Here is a 23,229-nt window from a genome sequence, read left to right as displayed (position 1 = left end):
CTCTCTCCTCTGCCTGGGTGCTGGGCCTAATTTATGAAATTGACTGTTGCAGTGGTGGGTGACGTGAAGCCTGATTCTCTGCTATGATATGAAGACTGATTCTCTGCTGACATGAGCCAGATTGTCTGTTACGGGACCTTTCTCCTCTGCCTGGGTTCTGGGCCTAATTTATGAAATTGACTGTTGCAGTGGTGGGTGACGTGAAGCCTGATTCTCTGCTATGATATGAACTGATTCTCTGCTGACATGAAGCCAGATTGTCTGTTACGGGACCTTTCTCCTCTGCCTGGGTTCTGGGCCTAAATTTATGAAAATTGACTGTTGCAGTGGTGGGTGACGTGAAGCCTGATTCTCTGCTATGATATGAAGACTGATTCTCTGCTGACATGAAGCCAGATTGTCTGTTACGGGACCTTTCTCCTCTGCCTGGGTTCTGGGCCTAAATTATGAAAATTGACTCTTACAGTGGTGGGTGACGTGAAGCCTGATTCTCTGCTATGATATGAAGACTGATTCTCTGCTGACATGAAGCCAGATTCTCTGTTACGGGACCTCTCTCCTCTGCCTGGGTGCTGGGCCTAAATTTATGACAATGGACTGTTGCAGTGGTGGGCTGACGTGAAGCCTGATTCTCTGCTATGACATGCAGACTGATTCTCTGCTGTCATGAAGCCAGATTGTCTGTTACGGGACCTCTCTGCTCTGCCTGTGTGCTAGGCCTAAATATATGCCAATGGACTGTTGCAGTGGTGGCTGACGTGAAGCCTCATTCTCTGCTATGACATGCAGACTAATTCTCTGCTGACATGAAGCCAGATTGTCTGTTACGGGACCTCTCTCCTCTGCCTGGGTGCTGGGCCTAAATTTATGACAATGGACTGTTGCAGTGGTGGCTGACGTGAAGCCTGATTCTCTGCTATGACATGCAGACTAATTCTCTGCTGACATGAAGCCAGATTGTCTGTTACGGGACCTCTCTCCTCTGCCTGGGTGCTGGGCCTAAATATATGCCAATGGACTGTTGCAGTGGTGGCTGACGTGAAGCCTCATTCTCTGCTATGACATGCAGACTAATTCTCTGCTGTCATGAAGCCAGATTGTCTGTTACGGGACCTCTCTGCTCTGCCTGTGTGCTAGGCCTAAATATATGCCAATGGACTGTTGCAGTGGTGGGTGACGTGAAGCCTCATTCTCTGCTATGACATGCAGACTGATTCTCTGCTGACATGAAGCCAGATTGTCTGTTACGGGACCTCTCTGCTCTGCCTGTGTGCTAGGCCTAAATATATGCCAATGGACTGTTGCAGTGGTGGGTGACGTGAAGCCTCATTCTCTGCTATGACATGCAGACTGATTCTCTGCTGACATGAAGCCAGATTGTCTGTTACGGGACCTCTCTGCTCTGCCTGTGTGCTAGGCCTAAATATATGCCAATGGACTGTTGCAGTGGTGGGTGACGTGAAGCCTCATTCTCTGCTATGACATGCAGACTGATTCTCTGCTGACATGAAGCCAGATTGTCTGTTACGGGACCTCTCTGCTCTGCCTGTGTGCTAGGCCTAAATATATGCCAATGGACTGTTGCAGTGGTGGGTGACGTGAAGCCTCATTCTCTGCTATGACATGCAGACTAATTCTCTGCTGACATGAAGCCAGATTGTCTGTTACGGGACCTCTCTGCTCTGCCTGTGTGCTAGGCCTAAATATATGCCAATGGACTGTTGCAGTGGTGGGTGACGTGAAGCCTCATTCTCTGCTATGACATGCAGACTGATTCTCTGCTGACATGAAGCCAGATCCTCTGTTACGGGAGCTCTCTCCTCTGCCTGGGTGCTGGGCCTAAATTTATGACAATTGACTGTTGCAGTGGTGGGTGACGTGAAGCCTCATTCTCTGCTATGACATGCAGACTGATTCTCTGCTGACATGAAGCCAGATCCTCTGTTACGGGAGCTCTCTCCTCTGCCTGGGTGCTGGGCCTAAATTTATGACAATTGACTGTTGCAGTGGTGGGTGACGTGAAGCCTGATTCTCTGCTATGATATGAAGACTGATTCTCTGCTGACATGAAGCCAGATTGTCTGTTACGGGACCTTTCTCCTCTGCCTGGGTTCTGGGCCTAAATTTATGAAAATTGACTCTTACAGTGGTGGGTGACGTGAAGCCTGATTCTCTGCTATGATATGAAGACTGATTCTCTGCTGACATGAAGCCAGATTCTCTGTTACGGGACCTCTCTCCTCTGCCTGGGTGCTGGGTAGTGTTGAGCGCGAATATTCGAAAAGCAAATTTTTTTCGCGAATATCGCAACTTCGCGATTTCGCGAATATTTCGAATATAGTGCTATATATTCGTAAAAACGAATATTCGTTTTTTGTTTCCCCCCCCCCCCCCCACAAAATTACAGTACACATATAATTGATTGTTTCCCAAAGGTCCAACAGCTCAGATCTTACTCACATTGCCTAGAAAGTGATTGAGGCGCGAATCTTCGTAAGGCGATTTTATTAGCGCACATGCGAATATCGGCACGTCCCAGAACAGAGGCAAAGGGCTTTGCATTCATACATTAGTGAATTGAGTTGCGAATCTTCGTAAGGCGATTTTATTAGCGCACATGCGAATATCTACACTTGTCCCAGAACAGAGGCAAAGGGCTTTGCATTCATACATTAGTGATTGAATTGAGCTGCGAATCTTCGTAAGGCGATTTTATTAACGCAAATGCAAATATCTACACTTGTCCCCAGAACAGAGAGGCAAAGGCCTGTGCATTCATATAGTATAGCACCATATTCGCGAATACGTAGAACTTCGTAAAATTCGATTTACGAATATTCGTATTTTTTATTTTACTTTCCACCTTACAGATTACATTGATCTGTACTCTGTCAACTACTGTCATCACCCCCCACTGTATCTCGATTGATTCCCAAAAGTCTCACATTCCCTAGAAAGTGATTGAGGTGCGAATCTTCGTAAGGCGATTTTATTAGCGCACATGCGAATATCTACACTTGTCCCAGAACAGAGGCAAAGGGCATTGCATTCATACATTAGTGATTGAATTGAGTTGCGAATCTTCGTAAGGCGATTTCATTAGCGCACATGTGAATTTTGCATAGCATATGTATTATGCGATAATTCGAATTATCGCATATGCGAAATAATAACGAATTTGAATAATCGCGAATATTTTACGAATATTCTTTCGAATATTCACAAAATTTCGCGAATTCGAATATGGGACATGCCGCTCAACACTAGTGCTGGGCCTAAATTTATGACAATGGACTGTTGCAGTGGTGGGTGACGTGAAGCCTGATTCTCTGCTATGACATGCAGACTGATTCTCTGCTGACATGAAGCCAGATTGTCTGTTACGGGACCTCTCTCCTCTGCCTGGGTGCCGGGGCCTAAATATCTGAGAATGGACTGTTCCAGTGGTGGGTGACGGGAAGCCAGATTCTCTGCTATGGAACCTCTCTCCAATTGATTTTGGTTAATTTTTATTTATTTAATTTTTATTTTAATTCATTTCCCTATCCACATTTGTTTGCAGGGGATTTACCTACATGTTGCTGCCTTTTGCAGCCCTCTAGCTCTTTCCTGGGCTGTTTTACAGCCTTTTTAGTGCCGAAAAGTTCGGGTCCCCATTGACTTCAATGGGGTTCGGGTTCGGGACGAAGTTCGGATCGGGTTCGGATCCCGAACCCGAACATTTCCGGGATGTTCGGCCGAACTTCTCGAACCCGAACATCCAGGTGTTCGCTCAACTCTAGTAACAGAGAATCTGGCTTCATGTCAGCAGAGAATCAGTCTGCATGTCATAGCAGAGAATGAGGCTTCACGTCAGCCACCACTGCAACAGTCCATTGGCATATATTTAGGCCCAGCACCCAGGCAGAGGAGGGAGGTCCCGTAACAGAGAATCTGTCTTCATGTCAGCAGAGAATTAGTCTGCATGTCATAGCAGAGAATGAGGCTTCACGTCAGCCACCACTGCAACAGTCCATTGGCATATATTTAGGCCCAGCACCCAGGCAGAGGAGGGAGGTCCCGTAACAGAGAATCTGTCTTCATGTCAGCAGAGAATTAGTCTGCATGTCATAGCAGAGAATGAGGCTTCACGTCAGCCACCACTGCAACAGTCCATTGGCATGTATTTAGGCCCAGCACACACACAGGCAGAGGAGAGAGGTCCCGTAACAGAGAATCTGGCTTCATGTCAGCAGAGAATCAGTCTGCATGTCATAGCAGAGAATGAGGCTTCACGTCAGCCACCACTGCAACAGTCCATTGGCATATATTTAGGCCCAGCACACACACAGGCAGAGGAGAGAGGTCCCGTAACAGAGAATCTGGCTTCATGTCAGCAGAGAATCAGTCTGCATGTCATAGCAGAGAATGAGGCTTCACGTCACCCACCACTGCAACAGTCCATTGGCATATATTTAGGCCTAGCACACAGGCAGAGCAGAGAGGTCCAGTAACAGAGAATCTGTCTTCATGTCAGCAGAGAATTAGTCTGCATGTCATAGCAGAGAATGAGGCTTCACGTCAGCCACCACTGCAACAGTCCATTGGCATATATTTAGGCCCAGCACACACACAGGCAGAGGAGAGAGGTCCCGTAACAGAGAATCTGGCTTCATGTCAGCAGAGAATCAGTCTGCATGTCATAGCAGAGAATGAGGCTTCACGTCACCCACCACTGCAACAGTCCATTGGCATATATTTAGGCCTAGCACACAGGCAGAGCAGAGAGGTCCCGTAACAGACAATCTGGCTTCATGACAGCAGAGAATCAGTCTGCATGTCATAGCAGAGAATGAGGCTTCACGTCACCCACCACTGCAACAGTCCATTGGCATATATTTAGGCCTAGCACACAGGCAGAGCAGAGAGGTCCCGTAACAGACGATCTGGCTTCATGTCAGCAGAGAATCAGTCTGCATGTCATAGCAGAGAATGACGCTTCACGTCACCCACCACTGCAACAGTCCATTGGCATATATTTAGGCCTAGCACACAGGCAGAGCAGAGAGGTCCCGTAACAGACAATCTGGCTTCATGTCAGCAGAGAATCAGTCTGCATGTCATAGCAGAGAATCAGGCTTCACGTCAGCCACCACTGCAACAGTCCATTGTCATAAATTTAGGCCCAGCACCCAGGCAGAGGAGAGAGGTCCCGTAACAGACAATCTGACTTCATGTCAGCAGAGAATTAGTCTGCATGTCATAGCAGAGAATCAGGCTTCATGTCAGCCACCACTGCAACAGTCCATTGGCATATATTTAGGCCTAGCACACAGGCAGAGGAGAGGTTCATTCAACTTTGGGTAGCCTCGCAATATAATGGTAAAATGAAAATAAAAATAGGATTGAATGAGGAAGTGCCCTGGAGTCCAATAATATATGGTTATGGGGAGGTAGTTAATGTCTAATCTGGACAAGGGACGGACAGGTCCTGTGGGATCCATGCCTGGTTCATTTTTATGAACGTCAGCTTGTCCACATTGGCTGTAGACAGGCGGCTGCGTTTGTCTGTAATGACGCCCCCTGCCGTGCTGAATACACGTTCAGACAAAACGCTGGCTGCCGGGCAGGCCAGCACCTCCAAGGCATAAAAGGCTAGCTCTGGCCACGTGGACAATTTAGAGACCCAGAAGTTGAATGGGGCCGAACCATCAGTCAGTACGTGGAGGGGTGTGCACACGTACTGTTCCACCATGTTAGTGAAATGTTGCCTCCTGCTAACACGTTGCGTATCAGGTGGTGGTGCAGTTAGCTGTGGCGTGTTGACAAAAGTTTTCCACATCTCTGCCATGCTAACCCTGCCCTCAGAGGAGCTGGCCGTGACACAGCTGCCTTGGCGACCTCTTGCTCCTCCTCTGCCTTGGCCTTGGGCTTCCACTTGTTCCCCTGTGACATTTGGGAATGCTCTCAGTAGCGCGTCTACCAACGTGCGCTTGTACTCGCGCATCTTCCTATCACGCTCCAGTGCAGGAAGTAAGGTGGGCACATTGTCTTTGTAGCGTGGATCCAGCAGGGTGGCAACCCAGTAGTCCGCACAGGTTAAAATGTGGGCAACTCTGCTGTCGTTGCGCAGGCACTGCAGCATGTAGTCGCTCATGTGTGCCAGGCTGCCCAGGGGTAAGGACAAGCTGTCCTCTGTGGGAGGCGTATCGTCATCGTCCTGCCTTTCCCCCCAGCCACGCACCAGTGATGGACCCGAGCTGCGTTGGGTGCCACCCCGCTGTGACCATGCTTCATCCTCATCCTCCTCCACCTCCTCCTCATCCTCGTCCTCCTCGTCCTCCAGTAGTGGGCCCTGGCTGGCCACATTTGTACCTGGCCTCTGCTGTTGCCAAAAACCTCCCTCTGAGTCACTTCGAAGAGACTGGCCTGAAAGTGCTAAAAATGACCCCTCTTCCTCCTCCTCCTCCTCCTCCTGGGCCACCTCCTCTTCCATCATCGCCCTAAGTGTTTTCTCAAGGAGACATAGAAGTGGTATTGTAACGCTGATAACGGTGTCATCGCCACTGGCCATGTTGGTGGAGTACTCGAAACAGCGCAACAGGGCACACAGGTCTCGCATGGAGGCCCAGTCATTGGTGGTGAAGTGGTGCTGTTCTGTAGTGCGACTGACCCGTGCGTGCTGCAGCTGAAACTCCACTATGGCCTGCTGCTGCTCGCACAGTCTGTCCAGCATGTGCAAGGTGGAGTTCCACCTGGTGGGCACGTCGCATATGAGGCGGTGAGCGGGAAGGCCGAAGTTACGCTGTAGCGCAGACAGGCGAGCAGCAGCAGGATGTGAACGCCGGAAGCGCGAACAGACGGCCCGCACTTTATGCAGCAGCTCTGACATGTCGGGGTAGTTGTGAATGAACTTCTGCACCACCAAATTCAGCACATGCGCCAAGCAAGGGATGTGCGTCAAATTGGCTAGTCCCAGAGCTGCAACGAGATTTCGCCCATTATCACACACCACCAGGCCGGGCTTGAGGCTCACCGGCAGCAACCACTCGTCGGTCTGTTGTTCAATACCCCGCCACAACTCCTGTGCGGTGTGGGGCCTGTCCCCCAAACATATGAGTTTCAGAATGGCCTGCTGACGTTTACCCCGGGCTGTGCTGAAGTTGGTGGTGAAGGTGTGTGGCTGACTGGATGAGCAGGTGGAAGAAGAGGAGGAGGAAGCCGAGAAGGAGGAGGTGGCAACAGGAGGCAAAGAATGTTGCCCTGCGATCCTTGGCGGCGGAAGGACGTGCGCCAAACAGCTCTCCGCCTGGGGCCCAGCTGCCACTACATTTACCCAGTGTGCAGTTAGGGAGATATAGCGTCCCTGGCCGTGCTTACTGGTCCACGTATCTGTGGTTAGGTGGACCTTGCTACAGATGGCGTTGCGCAGTGCACACTTGATTTTATCGGATACTTGGTTGTGCAGGGAAGGCACGGCTCTCTTGGAGAAGTAGTGCCGGCTGGGAACAACATACTGTGGGACAGCAAGCGACATGAGCTGTTTGAAGCTGTCTGTGTCCACCAGCCTAAATGACAGCATTTCATAGGCCAGTAGTTTAGAAATCCTGGCATTCAGGGCCAGGGATCGAGGGTGGCTAGGTGGGAATTTACGCTTTCTATCAAATGTTTGTGAGATGGAGAGCTGAACGCTGGCGTGTGACATGGTTGAGACGCTTGGTGACGGAGGTGGTGGTGGTGGTGTTGGTGGTACATCCCCTGTTTGCTGGGCGGCAGGTGCCAACGTTCCTCCAGAGGCGGAGGAAGAGGCCGAGGCGGCAGCAGCAGAATAGGCCGAGGCGGCAGCAGCAGAAGAGGTAGCAGGGGGAGCCTGAGTGACTTCCTTGGTTTTAAGGTGTTTACTCCACTGCAGTTCATGCTTTGCATGCAGGTGCCTGGTCATGCAGGTTGTGCTCAGGTTCAGAACGTTAATGCCTCGCTTCAGGCTCTGATGGCACAGCGTGCAAACCACTCGGGTCTTGTCGTCAGCACATTGTTTGAAGAAGTGCCATGCCAGGGAACTCCTTGAAGCTGCCTTTGGGGTGCTCGGTCCCAGATGGCGGCGGTCAGTAGCAGGCGGAGTCTCTTGGCGGCGGGTGTTCTGCTTTTGCCCACTGCTCCCTCTTTTGCTACGCTGTTGGCTCGGTCTCACCACTGCCTCTTCCTCCGAACTGTGAAAGTCAGTGGCACGACCTTCATTCCATGTGGGGTCTAGGACCTCATCGTCCCCTGCATCGTCTTCCACCCAGTCTTGATCCCTGACCTCCTGTTCAGTCTGCACACTGCAGAAAGACGCAGCAGTTGGCACCTGTGTTTCGTCATCATCAGAGACATGCTGAGGTGGTATTCCCATGTCCTCATCATCAGGAAACATAAGTGGTTGTGCGTCAGTGCATTCTATGTCTTTCACCGCTGGGGAAGGGCTAGGTGGATGCCCTTGGGAAACCCTGCCAGCGGAGTCTTCAAACAGCATAAGAGACTGCTGCATAACTTGAGGCTGAGACAGTTTCCCTGGTATGCATGGGGGTGATGTGACAGACTGATGGGGTTGGTTTTCAGGCGCCATCTGTGCGCTTTCTGCAGAAGACTGGGTGGGAGATAATGTGAACGTGCTGGATCCACTGTCGGCCACCCAATTGACTAATGCCTGTACCTGCTCAGGCCTTACCATCCTTAGAACGGCATTGGGCCCCACCATATATCGCTGTAAATTCTGGCGGCTACTGGGACCTGAGGTAGTTGGTACACTAGGACGTGTGGATGTGGCAGAACGGCCACGTCCTCTCCCAGCACCAGAGGGTCCACTAACACCACCACGACCATGTCCACGTCCGCGTCCCTTACTAGATGTTTTTCTCATTGTTATGGTTCACCACAACAACAAATATATTATTTGGCCCAATGTATTGTATTCAAATTCAGCGGGATATAAATTTGAGGCCTAGTATTTAGGCGCTGGGTGACCGGTATGGATTTAGTGACAGAATTAGACTTGGAAATGCACAGAAGCGTGTGTGTGTGAAGTTATTCTGAATGACCCAATGTGCACCTTGAATATTATATACCCTTTTAGGGATAGATTTCAAATAGCTCTGATATAGCAGAAACCACTAAATTATGAAATTGCTAAATTGGGAATTGTATTTCAACCCAGAACAAAAAATGTGCTTTGACGGACACTAAATAACTTTCCCAGCCACAACAGGACAGCGTTAACGAGAGATTTAGCAGGATATAAATTTGAGGCCTAGTATTTAGGCGCTGGGTGACCGGTATGGATTTAGTGACAGAATTAGACTTGGAAATGCACAGAAGCGTGTGTGTGTGAAGTTATTCTGAATGACCCAATGTGCACCTTGAATATTATATACCCTTTTAGGGATAGATTTCAAATAGCTCTGATATAGCAGAAACCACTAAATTATGAAATTGCTAAATTGGGAATTGTATTTCAACCCAGAACAAAAAATGTGCTTTGACGGACACTAAATAACTTTCCCAGCCACAACAGGACAGCGTTAACGAGAGATTTAGCAGGATATAAATTTGAGGCCTAGTATTTAGGCGCTGGGTGACAGGTATGGGTTTAGTGACAGAATTAGACTTAGAAATACACAGTAGCGGGTGTGTGTGAAGTTATTCTGAATGACCCAATGTGCACCTTGAATATTATATACCCTTTTAGGGATAGATTTCAAATAGCTCTGATATAGCAGAAACCACTAAATTATGAAATTGCTAAATTGGGAATTGTATTTCAACCCAGAACAAAAAATGTGCTTTGACGGACACTAAATAACTTTCCCAGCCACAACAGGACAGCGTTAACGAGAGATTTAGCAGGATATAAATTTGAGGCCTAGTATTTAGGCGCTGGGTGACAGGTATGGGTTTAGTGACAGAATTAGACTTGGAAATACACAGTAGCGGGTGTGTGTGAAGTTATTCTGAATGACCCAATGTGCACCTTGAATATTATATACCCTTTTAGGGATAGATTTCAAATAGCTCTGATATAGCAGAAACCACTAAATTATGAAATTGCTAAATTGGGAATTGTATTTCAACCCAGAACAAGAAATGTGCTTGAACGGACACTAAATAACTCGCCCAGCTACAGCACTAAGGACAGATTTAGCTGGATATAAATTTGAGGCCTAGTATTTAGGCGCTGGGTGACAGGTATGGGTTTAGTGACAGAATTAGACTTGGAAATGCACAGTAGCGGGTGTGTGAAGTTATTCTGAATGTCCCTATGTGCACCTTCAATATGATCTACCCTTTTAGGGATAGATTTCAAATAGCTCTGATATAGCAGAAACCACTAAATTATGAAATTGCTAAATTGGGAATTGTATTTCAACCCAGAACAAGAAATGTGCTTGAACGGACACTAAATAACTCGCCCAGCTACAGCACTAACGACAGATTTAGCTGGATATGAATTTGAGGCCTAGTATTTAGGCGCTGGGTGACAGGTATGGGTTTAGTGACAGAATTAGACTTGGAAATACACAGTAGCGGGTGTGTGTGAAGTTATTCTGAATGACCCAATGTGCACCTTGAATATTATATACCCTTTTAGGGATAGATTTCAAATAGCTCTGATATAGCAGAAACCACTAAATTATGAAATTGCTAAATTGGGAATTGTATTTCAACCCAGAACAAGAAATGTGCTTGAACGGACACTAAATAACTCGCCCAGCTACAGCACTAACGACAGATTTAGCTGGATATGAATTTGAGGCCTAGTATTTAGGCGCTGGGTGACAGGTATGGGTTTAGTGACAGAATTAGACTTGGAAATGCACAGTAGCGGGTGTGTGAAGTTATTCTGAATGACCCTATGTGCACCTTGAATATTATATACCCTTTTAGGGATAGATTTCAAATAGCTCTGATACAGCAGAAACCACTAAATTTTTAAATTGCTAAATTGGGAATTGTATTTCAACCCAGAACAAAAAATGTGCTTTGACGGACACTAAATAACTTTCCCAGCCACAACAGGACAGCGGTAACGAGAGATTTAGCGGGATATAAATTTGAGGCCTAGTATTTAGGCGCTGGGTGACCGGTATGGATTTAGTGACAGAATTAGACTGGGATATGGCCAAAAAATAACCACACTATTGCTGGTTAAATGCACTTGGTGATGGGCGCAGCTTGCCCCTGATGTAGTATATGGCCAAAAAATGAACAGACTATTGCTGGTTAAATGCACTTGGTGTCACAGCTTGACCAACCACACTACTGAGGGTTAAATGCACTTGGTGACGGGCGCAGCTTGCCCCTGATGTAGTATATGGCCAAAAAATGAACAGACTATTGCTGGTTAAATGCACTTGGTGACGGGCGCAGCTTGCCCCTGATTTAGTATATGGCCAAAAAATGAACAGACTATTGCTGGTTAAATGCACTTGGTGTGATAGCTTGACCAACCACACTACTGAGGGTTAAATGCACTTGGTGACGGGCGCAGCTTGCCCCTGATGTAGTATATGGCCAAAAAATAAACAGACTATTGCTGGTTAAATGCACTTGGTGTGACAGCTTCACCCTGATGTAGGCTTTAGCCAAAAAACAAACGCACCATTGAGGGTTAAATGCACTTGGTGACAGGCGCAGCTTGCCCCTGATGTAGTATATGGCCAAAAAATAAACAGACTATTGCTGGTTAAATGCACTTGGTGTGACAGCTTCACCCTGATGTAGGCTTTAGCCAAAAAACAACCACACCATTGAGGGTTAAATGCACTTGGTCGCAGCTTGTGCTGGCGCACCACAAGACACAAAATGGCCGCCGATCACCCCAGAAAAATGTGACTGACAAACGGTCTGGGCAGCCTAAAAACAGTGAGCAATTGAGGATCAGCAGCTCAATGATCCACAGCTGCAGATCGATCAGTTAATCAAGTCCTTTGGAGGAGTTAATCTGCCTAATCTCGCCCTACTGTCGCAGCCGCAACCTCTCCCTACGCTAATCAGAGCAGAGTGACGGGCGGCGCTATGTGACTCCAGCTTAAATAGAGGCTGGGTCACATGGTGCTCTGGCCAATCACAGCCATGCCAATAGTAGGCATGGCTGTGATGGCCTCTTGGGGCAAGTAGTATGACGCTTGTTGATTGGCTGCTTTGCAGCCTTTCAAAAAGCGCCAAGAAAGCGTCACAAAAGCGCGAAGAAAGCGACGAACACCGAACCCGAACCCGGACTTTTACGAAAATGTCCGGGTTCGGGTCCGTGTCACGGACACCCCAAAATTCGGTACGAACCCGAACTATACAGTTCGAGTTCGCTCATCCCTAGTCGTGATGAAAATTTTATCATCCACATTGTAAGTTTAAATTAAACACGGGCTCTTGATCTTTCAAGGACAATCCTGAGAGCAGAGAGCCGAAATAATTCACTGCTCAAAATTTTGCTGATTCAAGGTAAAATAGAGAAGATCCAGGCATGAATAGTCCTAACTTATTCGTTATTTATGGACCTGGCACCGCTCAGTGAATCTCATCTAATCCGATCCATTGATGCAAAATGTGCATAATATTTCATCATAATATTAATCCTTAATAAATAGTTTTAATAACTTCCATGCGATAAATATGGAGAGACATGAAATGTGCTTATTCATTTCTTAATTATGTTGGTTTTTCTGACACAGAACATATTTCTTACCCGTATCTGCCACCAGAGGGCACTTACTGCATACAGATCATACACTGAACTCAATAATAAGACAGTATGCAGTCAGCTCACCTGCTCCCTCTGGTGTCAGCTGCAGGCAGTCTATGTTATTTTCTCAATTTTTGTCCATGTAGGGCATACTTTCATTTTGTGGAAGTAAACTTTTTGACTAGTGGTAAATGACTGAAAATCAGAGTTGGAAATAAGCACAAAAGATTTCAGCAAAATGTACCTACCTCCTCAGGTCGGCTCAGAGCGTGTCCTTCAGGTCCAGTTATGCCCATTTCTAATATACGTTTTTGTTCCTATTGATTAAAAATGTAAAAAAAATATACTGTAATTTTTTTATGTTAAAATGATGAAAGCTTCCTAGACATAGAACAGAAAGAGGAGATGTCACCTAAAGTTACTAAATGTAAATGTCTATGCATTATGGGAATTATTTTTCAGGTCAGACCTGAACCATATTTTGCACCATATGGCATCCTTGTGTACCACTTGGTAAAGGAACGGTATTAGAAAATACGCCCCACTGATTTGAAGGGATGCAAACATAACATATGGACTAAGACCTCACTCTAATGATAAAATCTGAGACACTCAGCCAATATATTTTGATCAAAACACATCTGTGCCTGCCTACCCACGCCAAGGTGGTCTCAGTCAGGCAGGTCCTACTGTAAACCTACCTATGCCGTTATGCATCTATATTAAGGAGCGCAGACCCCGCACATATAGTGGGCTGCTCCTAGTCACCTCCATGTGCATCCAGCAACCGATGAGAGGAGGAGCACACACACCTATATGTACCACTTAATCAAGGCGGCCTATTAGATGGGTGGGGCAAAAGTGCACATAAATCTATTCCCAGGATAGAAGTGCATTTACACCTGAAGATGCCGCTGCTTCAAGACAAATCCAAAAAATCACAGAAAAAAGATACAAAAATCCTGCACGATATGATGGTAAATATGCGGATGCACATGGCTACATTTATAAAGTCACGGAAAATAATGCACTGAAACAATAGATGCAAACATAAAATCTGAGATTCTTAGCCAATATATTTTGATCAAAACACATCTGTGCCCACCTACCCGTTGCTTGATGCACACAGAGCTGACTAGGAGCAGCACAATATATGTGCAGCGTCTGCTCTCCTGAATATAGATGCCCATACGGCATAGGTGGGATTAGAGTAGGACCTGCCTGACTGAGACCACCTTGGCGCTGGTAGGCGGGCACAGATGTTGTACAGGATTAGAAAAAACATGGCTGCTTTCTTCTAGGAACAGCGCCATGCCTGTCCACAGGCTGTGCTCAGTATTGCAGCTCAGTTCCTATTGAAGTGAATAGGGCTACATTATCACACACAATCCTGTACAAGCAACACAGTGAGGCAATGAGAGATAATGCAGCGTCATGGAGCTGTATACCGTATATGTATGCGCTGACGGGGAGGAATTTAATGCTGCACAATAAACCATCTGCCGTTACTCTTATCATCTGCACATAATAAAACACTAAGCAGGGCCGGCTGATATAATATGTGACTGCAGGTGAATACTAAATGGGAGCAATTCTCCAGCAGGAAATAGGATTACCTCCAGTCCTATAAATCATGGAGAGGAGCACGCAGAATGACTCGGGATGACTTGTGTGCAAGATGTGTCCTGAATGGTAATGACACAGCTCCAAACATTGTATACCAATGTTTTAATACATCTAAGGCCTCATGCACACGACTGTTGTGTGTCTTGCGGTCCGCAATTGCGGAATGGCACGGACAGCCATTAATATAACTGCCTATTCTTGTCCGCAAAACGCGGACAAGAATAGGACAGGCTATATTTTTTTGGCGGACCACGGAGTGCTGACCGCATCTTTTGCGGCCCCATTGAAGTGAATGGGTCCGCATTCGAGCCGCCAAAACTGCAGCTCGGATGTGGACCAAAACAACGGCCATGTGCATGAGGCCTAACTCAGGCTTTATTTTATATGGACACTACGTTTAGAGCTTGAAATGTTTAAATAAATACATTCTTTGTGACAACATTTTTTTTGTGACTCATTTTTTTTATTTTATGCAGTCTTTATCATATCTAGACACATAAATTATTAAAATTTGCTGTTCTGCCTTTGTCAGCAAGCTTTACTCCAGGCTGATAAATCCGAAAAAAAACATTTGTTTTACATCTTGCAGTAAAACAGAATTTTGGTACTTTATCATTACAAGTAGTTAGGCCCCTTTCACACGGGCGAGTTTTCCATGCGGATACAATGAACGCATTTCACCCGCACTGAATCCGGACCCATTCACTTCTATGGGGCTGTGCACATGAGCGGTGATTTTCACGCATCACTTGTGCGTTGCGTGAAAATTGCAGCAAGCTCTATATTTTTGCGTTTTTCACTCAACGCAGGCCCCATAGAAGTGAATGGGGCTGCGTGAAAATCGCAAGCATCCGCAAGCAAGTGCGGCTGCAGTGAGATTTTCACGCACGGTTGCTAGGAGACGATCGGGATGGGGACCCGATCATTATTATTTTCTCTTATAACATGATTATAAGGGAAAATAATAGCATTCTGAATATCTATCTATATTTTATCTTTCCCATATGTATCTATCCCATATCCATATCTAGCTATCAATTATATCTATCTATCTATCTATCTATCTATCAATTCTCTATCTGCCTATCTAATATCTATCTATATCTATCTCTAAATAACTTACATATATCTATCTCATATATATATATTATATATCTATCTATCTATCTATCTATCTCATATCTATCTGTCTATCTCATATCTATCTATCTATCTATCTTACATATATCTATCTCATATCTATCTATCTATCTATCTATCTATCTATCTATCTATCTATCTATCTCATATCTAACTATCTAACTATCTATCTATCTCATATCTAACTATCTATCTATCTATCTTACATATATCTATCTATCTCTTTGCCCGGATAAAAGCACAAAGTAGTCTACATCTTTTCACATAGTGTAAAGAAGGCACACCAATTGGGTTTATGTTGCATGTAGAAATGCTACCACTTAGGCCTCATGCACATGACCGTTATTTGGGTCTGAATCTGTCGTTTTTGCGGCTCGGATGCGGACCCATTCACTTTAATGGGGCCGCAAAAGATCCGGACAGCATTGTGCTGTCTGCATCCGTTGCTCCGTTCCGTGGCCCCGCCCAAAAAATAGAACATGTCCTATTCTTCTCCATTTTGCGGACAAGAATAGGCATTTCTACAACGGGCCGCCCGTTCTGTTCCACAAATTGCGGGCTGCTTCTGTTTTTTGTAGATCCGCGGTTTGCGGACCGCAAAATAACGTGTGCATGATGCGTTACTGGTACGAGTACAGGGTGACGTCTGCTGGTTAACTGGTTGTCAATAATAATCTCACTCACCTGAGCTATTAAATCTCCATTTTCGGCATGGACCATAATTACAGCACCGTGATCCTTGAGGAAGGTAAGGATCTCATAAAGCTGAAAATAAATAAATAAATATATAATAAATTCAGGATTATGTAATTTCTGTGCAGACAAATAACACAGAAAACAACTATATAAAAGGTGTCGTCCTGGATTAGAGAAGAGGCGGCTCCTCTATTGTCTATAAACTGTTTGGTATTACAACTCAGGTCCATACATTTGAGCTGAGCTGCAATACCAGGCACGGTCACCATAGAGAAGTGGCGCTGTTTCTGGAAAAAGCAGACTTGTTTTCTAACCCTGGACAGGCTCTTCAAGACGGTGCTTACCGTGCCTCCTCATAGTAACAAGTTCACAATGGCGGTAGTTTTATATTTTACATTGAATGAATAAAACGTCTAGTGTTTTCACTGAATCCCCGTATATAGACGCAATATATAGCTACCTGGCTATCCGTCATTTGGTATAGATCTTTGTAGGCCATGTATACCTGGAATGAATTGACACCTGTAAAGAGGAAAAGGGGAACAATATCAGGAACATTATGACTGTTTAAAGGAAAAATTATGGTTGTAATCTCTCAGTAAAAATAAATAATGATTGCAAGCACTGGGTTTGCTATAGAGACCCTTGATGAGTGCAGGCAGTTGCCTAGCAACAAACTCCACCTCTACTGGTGACCACCCTGGATCCTCCATGCTGTTGTAGATATCAATGTGGTCAACTTCCATACTGGAGATGTTCTGATGGTACAAGTACCTTCACCAGGAGAAGATGACTGCAGATCTCCAGTCTGGAGCATTAGAGAGATAAGTTCTGGGTGGAGAAGGAGGTTTTCATCATGCAATGGATCCGGTGCCGAAACCATGATATAGATGTGAACAGAGCCTTCTAAAAATATAACGCGACTTTTCTGTTGTCAGACGGACAGGTGGCTGTGTACCCCCAGTCCATACCTTTGTCTTGTATCAGAATATCCAGCTCCTCTCGGATCCCATCGTACCAGCTGGTGATGTCCATGTGGAGGGAGTAATCACAGCAGGATTTGGTATCGGCCACCTCGTGCCATTTTTCAAATGAGGCCAAAATATTGGATCCAGGGTCGGGAACCACATGGTCAACTAAAAGGGAAGAGACCCTGCATTATTAGTGTACAGGACACGGACACATAGGGGGTCATTTATCAAACAGCAATAAGCCTAAATTAGGCGTATTTCTGCCACAGATTGCAGCGCAAAGATCCTTAGTGCCGCAATCTGCGACTTATCCCCGCTCACCCCAGGTCTGTAAAACAGCTTAAAGGTTTATTTCCATCTTGGACATTGTGGGAATATTACTAGGATATGCCCCCAAAGTCTGATGGGAGGAGGTCCCATCTCTGGGACCCGCATCTATCTCTATTACAGAGCCTGCAAAGTAAAGGAGGGCACACTGCGCATGCGCAGCCTCCCTCCATTCATTCCTATGGGAGTGCCAAAAATAGCCGCGCAGTATGTTTTTCAGCAGTCCCGTTGAAATGAATGGGAAGTGCACCACGCAAGCGGTCCTATTCACTTCTATGAGGCTGACGGAAATAGCCGAACCATAGGAACTTTGCGGGCTCCGTTCTAGGACCCGCACCTATCGACATTGGGGGCTTATCCTAGTGATATGCCCCTAATGTCTAAGGTGAGATAACCCCTTTAAGCTGGCCATACACGTTAGTCTTTTGTCAGCCGAACCTGCCAAGGTTTAGCTGACACTCTAATGTGTGTGGGGAGCTTCCAACTCTCCCCCAACAGATGATGTCAGGGGAGACAAGGATCAGGCAAAATTTATATTTTTGCCTTATCCTTTTGTTCTCCTGGGAGATAAGCCACCACCAGAATTGTCTGGCAGCAGCTTTCTCCACTTGGTTCATGGATTTGGACATATGGAAGGAACCATGCCATAGTCAAGGTGGATACCTGTAGTTAACAACCTGCTAAGGTTCCATACATATAACACCTGCCAACCTGGTTGAAGGCGGCAAATAATTCCAGTAATAAATCATACAACGTGCTGTATACATCACACGTACATGTACTCTTAATCTACTCACTGATCATGGTGGTCCCTCCTGCTACTGCGGCTTTAGTTCCTTGGTAGAAATCGTCAAGTGTCGTCATACCCAAGTAGGGCTTCTGAAGATACGTATTAACGTCAATTCCACCAGGAACAACCATACGTCCATTAGCTTCGATGGTCTTTACTCCACCAGGAACAATCAAATTCTCTCCAATTTGTCTAAATATCAGAAACACCAATTGTCATACTGACAGCAAGTGGAGATCTTGATATCATGAGCAGTGGATACATAAATATCTCAAGACGCTGCATAACATTTCAGTATACAACCATATGATAGGAAAACCTTTTTAGATGCAGGGATTAATAGAATTTGGGCAGCAGTTACACCATTCATAAAGCCAACGTGACTTCTTCAGAAGGATATCCTCCAACTGTAGCCTCTTCAACTTTTGCAAAACTACAATGCCTAGCATCTCTGAAAGTTGTAGTCTTACAACTGCTGGAATGACACAGGTTGGAGACTACGATTTAGAAAGTTTTAACAATCTCTTCATATACTGTACACCAATCAGCCATAACAATAAACCACCTGTCTAATATTGCCTAGGTCATACAACTAAATCACCTTGATCCTGTCAAGGCATAGACTTCACAAGACCACTAATAGAATCTTGTTGTTTATGGCACCAAGGAGCAGAGGTTGTATTACCTGGTACTTTGATACGTCATCAATATCAGATAGGTGCGGGTCCCACCACTGAGACCAACACCTAACTCCAATAATTTCTATCGGAGTTTCGAAAATAGCTAAGCACTGGCTCTGCTATTTCCGGCAGACCCAAGTGAATAAAGAGGTGGTTGCGTTTGCTCACCACTCATTTCTATGGGTTCCAAAAAAAGACAAGCGAACTCTGTGACCTGGAGACCTCCATGGATCAGACTTGTTATTCCAACACAACCAACATATACTCAATCTGATTGAGATTTAGGGAATTGGGGGTTTATTCTTTAATATTTGTAACAGCATTCTCCGTACTGCCTATTAAATCATGCTGCAGGCAGGGCTTAACAAGCAGTTTACTGTGGCAAGTCTGGGAGTATTCACAAGACTACAGGCTACCATAATACCCTGTTGACATCCCACAATCCCAAGGAACCCCCTCTGTGTGACTACATTAACTTCTCAGATGCCTTGGCCTCTGGCATCTAAGGAGGTTAAATGACCAGGAAATCTCCAATCCTGGTCGCAACAGGCAGGTGTCAGCTGTATTACACAGCTGGTACCAACAACATACAGGTCCTTCTCCAAAAATTAGCATATTGTGATAAAGTTCATTATTTTCTGTAATGTACTGATAAACATTAGACTTTCATATATTTTAGATTCATTACACACAACTGAAGTAGTTCAAGCCTTTTATTGTTTTAATATTGATGATTTTGGCACACAGCTCATGAAAACCCAAATTTCCTATCTCAAAAAATTAGCATATTTCATCCGACCAATAAAAGAAAAGTGTTTTTAATGCAAAAAAAGTCAACCTTCAAATAATTATGTTCAGTTATGCACTCAATACTTGGTCGGGAATCCTTTTGCAGAAATGACTGCTTCAATGCGGCGTGGCATGGAGGCAATCAGCCTGTGGCACTGCTGAGGTGTTATGGAGGCCCAGGATGCTTCGATAGAGGCCTTAAGCTCATCCAGAGTGTTGGGTCTTGCGTCTCTCAACTTTCTCTTCCCAATATCCCACAGATTCTCTATGGGGTTCAGGTCAGGAGAGTTGGCAGGCCAATTGAGCACAGTAATACCATGGTCAGTAAACCATTTACCAGTGGTTTTGGCACTGTGAGCAGGTGCCAGGTCGTGCTGAAAAATGAAATCTTCATCTCCATAAAGCTTTTCAGCAGATGGAAGCATGAAGTGCTCCAAAATCTCCTGATAGCTAGCTGCATTGACCCTGCCCTTGATAAAACACAGTGGACCAACACCAGCAGCTGACATGGCACCCCAGACCATCACTGACTGTGGGTACTTGACACTGGACTTCAGGCATTTTGGCATTCCCCTCTCCCCAGTCTTCCTCCAGACTCTGGCACCTTGATTTCCGAATGACATGCAACAGTCCAGTGCTGCTTCTCTGTAGCCCAGGTCAGGCGCTTCTGCCGCTGTTTCTGGTTTAAAAGTGGCGTGACCTGGGGAATGCGGCACCTGTAGCCCATTTCCTGCACACGCCTGTACACGGTGGCTCTGGATGTTTCTACTCCAGACTCAGTCCACTGCTTCCGCAGGTCCCCCAAGGTCTGGAATCGGTCCTTCTCCACAATCTTCCTCAGGGTCCGGTCACCTCTTCTCGTTGTGCAGCGTTTTCTGCCACACTTTTTCCTTCCCACAGACTTCCCACTGAGGTGCCTTGATACAGCACTCTGGGAACAGCCTATTCGTTCAGAAATGTATTTCTGTGTCTTACCCTCTTGCTTGAGGGTGTCAATGATGGCCTTCTGGACAGCAGTCAGGTCGGCAGTCTTACCCATGATTGCGGTTTTGAGTAATGAACCAGGCTGGGAGTTTTTAAAAGCCTCAGGAATCTTTTGCAGGTGTTTCGAGTTAATTAGTTGATTCAGATGATTAGGTTAATAGCTCGTTTAGAGAACCTTTTCATGATATGCTAATTTTTTGAGATAGGAATTTTGGGTTTTCATGAGCTGTATGCCAAAATCATCAATATTAAAACAATAAAAGGCTTGAACTACTTCAGTTGGTGTGTAATTTATCTAAAATATATGAAAGTCTAATGTTTATCAGTACATTACAGAAAATAATGAACTTTATCACAATATGCTAATTTTTTTAGAAGGTCCTGTATAGGCCAGGTTCAGCTTGTGAGCCCGTTCCATACCCTTCTTGCAAATCTCAGACATACAGTTACGTCAAGGTGCACAAAGGGGTTGTCCAGGGTCACAACCCAATCTGCACTCATTCACCATGAATGAGTGAAGCATCTGGGCTTTTCACGCTCCATTGCTCCCCCTTACCCTGAGCTGAATCGCGCAGGAAAAGGGAATTTTCTTGAGATCCAGTAAGGTAGCGGGCTGTCCATGGGTAAGCTAGGCGGAGGTTTCTGCCTAGCAGTGAGCCCAGTGAAGTCACTGGCACTAATGGGTGGTCTTTAGATTTGCTCTAGCCTGTTTTTACAGGCTAGGGCAGAGCTAAAGACCACAATACGACAGTAAGCACATACTTGATAAGGCCATCTTCGAGGTAAATATCGGCGTAGAATGACTGGTCATCGTTGATGATTCTTCCTCCTTTGATGAGGAGTCGGTCACTCTGAAATCAGAGAAGGACAAGATTAATTCTGGATGGGATCTAATCTAGAATCTATTATTTGAAAAAAAAACAATAACTACTGGATATCACATTGTATACATTCCTGATGTAAATCAACCTGTCACCACGTATAAATCCACAATGAAAATACAAACATGCGTTAGGATGGCGTTCCAGGGTATTTTAGCGGTGTTCCCAGGTGGTACCCGGGGTGCGACTTAAAGGCTATTGGCAATTTTTATAATTTTTACTAATTTTGGACAAAAAATAATCTTTTTTTCAATTGGTCTTTAGTAAAAATGTTCAGCCGTTTCTGAGGTACAGGGGTTAAAAATCTATTTTTTTGCAAGCAGTCACTTTCTGTTTTCTTTGAATCCTGTCATCTGACGGCTCATATTTAACTCCTATCTCTGATCTCCTGACTCCTCACTCATATAGCTACATTTTTAACAAACATAAGAATATGGCTTAATAAGTGTTTAAAAGGTCAGGAGATGATGGGAGACGGGATTTGAAGAAAACAGAAAGTGAGTTTTAACCCATGTACCTCAGAAACGCCTGGACATTTTTAATAAAGAAGAAATTAAAAAAATAATTTTTAGCCTGTAATGAGTAAAATGCAATCAGAAGATAAAATGCCCCCCAAACTACTCTGCAGAAAATTTCATACATCTGTAAGAGAACTAAGGGTGAATTTAAAGGGGTTCTGCAGGAATTAAGAAAATGAAAATACGTAAATATTACTTTATTATAAATATATTCCCAAATACCTTTTATTAGTTATAATGACTTGTTTTGTCTAGGGAGCAATCATTAGGAGAAATAAAATGGCCACTGTTCTATTAGTACACACAAAAGCTGTCCTAATGACACAGGAAGACAAGTTACTTTACAACACTGAGGTAAGGGGCTGCCTCATCCTTCTCTCCTACTTGTCAGGAATTATGATCCTGTATACAGTTTAATATGGTATTAAGCTGATTCTTTGTGGGAATTTAGTTCATGAGGAGACATGAAGTACAGAAAGGATGGACAGGACAGACCGTGGTAATGGAGACTGTAAACTAGTGCTGCTGCTCATTAGCCACATCTGCTCATGAACTCCATTCCTACAGAGATTCAGCTAAAGATCTTGTCATCTGTATTCAGGATCATAATCCCTGACAAGCAGAGAGAAGGATGAGGCAGCTCTTTACCTCAGTGTTGTAAAGTAACTTGCCCTCCTGTGTGATTAGGACAGGTTCTGTGTGTACCAATAGGACGGCGGCCATTTTATTTCTCCTAATTATTGCTCCCCAGACAAAACAAGCCATTATAACTAATGAACGGTATTTGGGAATATATTTATAATGGAGTAATATTTAAGTATTTTCATTTTCTTAATTCCTGCAGAACCCCTTTAAGGGCTACCACAAAATGAATGGAGCAGATAGTTGTGCATGTTCACTGCTGCTCCATTCGTCCTGTATGGGACTGTCAGACATAGCACAGCCATTTATTTCAGGGTATGCAGCCCCCATTCTCGTGATCTGTGGGTGTCCGAGCAGTCAGACTCCAACCAATCCAAATGTAACTTTTTAGAACTTGAATATTATGTCATGGGAACTGTACCGCTCCTGAAAACTGATGTAATAGTACATCTGTGCGGTTGCTGACCAAGGCATCCAAGTGGCTAGATAGA

At 45.2% G+C, this 23,229-nt stretch overlaps 1 protein-coding gene across 1 annotated transcript in view; it reads right to left on the bottom strand.

Annotated features, from left to right (window-relative positions):
- CRMP1 (collapsin response mediator protein 1) overlaps positions 1-23,229 on the bottom strand; it is a 122,506-nt gene that overhangs the window by 30,499 nt on the left and 68,778 nt on the right. The window contains exons 2-7 of the mRNA XM_044282432.1: positions 21,460-21,548; positions 18,252-18,436; positions 17,128-17,292; positions 16,617-16,678; positions 16,145-16,225; positions 12,943-13,011 (exon numbers count right to left, since the gene is read on the bottom strand). Coding sequence (XP_044138367.1) covers positions 12,943-13,011; positions 16,145-16,225; positions 16,617-16,678; positions 17,128-17,292; positions 18,252-18,436; positions 21,460-21,548 — 651 coding nt within the window. The remainder of the gene's footprint in view (positions 1-12,942; positions 13,012-16,144; positions 16,226-16,616; positions 16,679-17,127; positions 17,293-18,251; positions 18,437-21,459; positions 21,549-23,229) is intronic.

This window comes from Bufo gargarizans, chromosome 1 (genome assembly GCF_014858855.1).
Source record: "Bufo gargarizans isolate SCDJY-AF-19 chromosome 1, ASM1485885v1, whole genome shotgun sequence".
NCBI classification, from domain to species: domain Eukaryota; kingdom Metazoa; phylum Chordata; class Amphibia; order Anura; family Bufonidae; genus Bufo; species Bufo gargarizans.
Note: the sequence above shows the minus strand (reverse complement) of the source record. Positions and strands in the feature narration are given on the sequence as shown.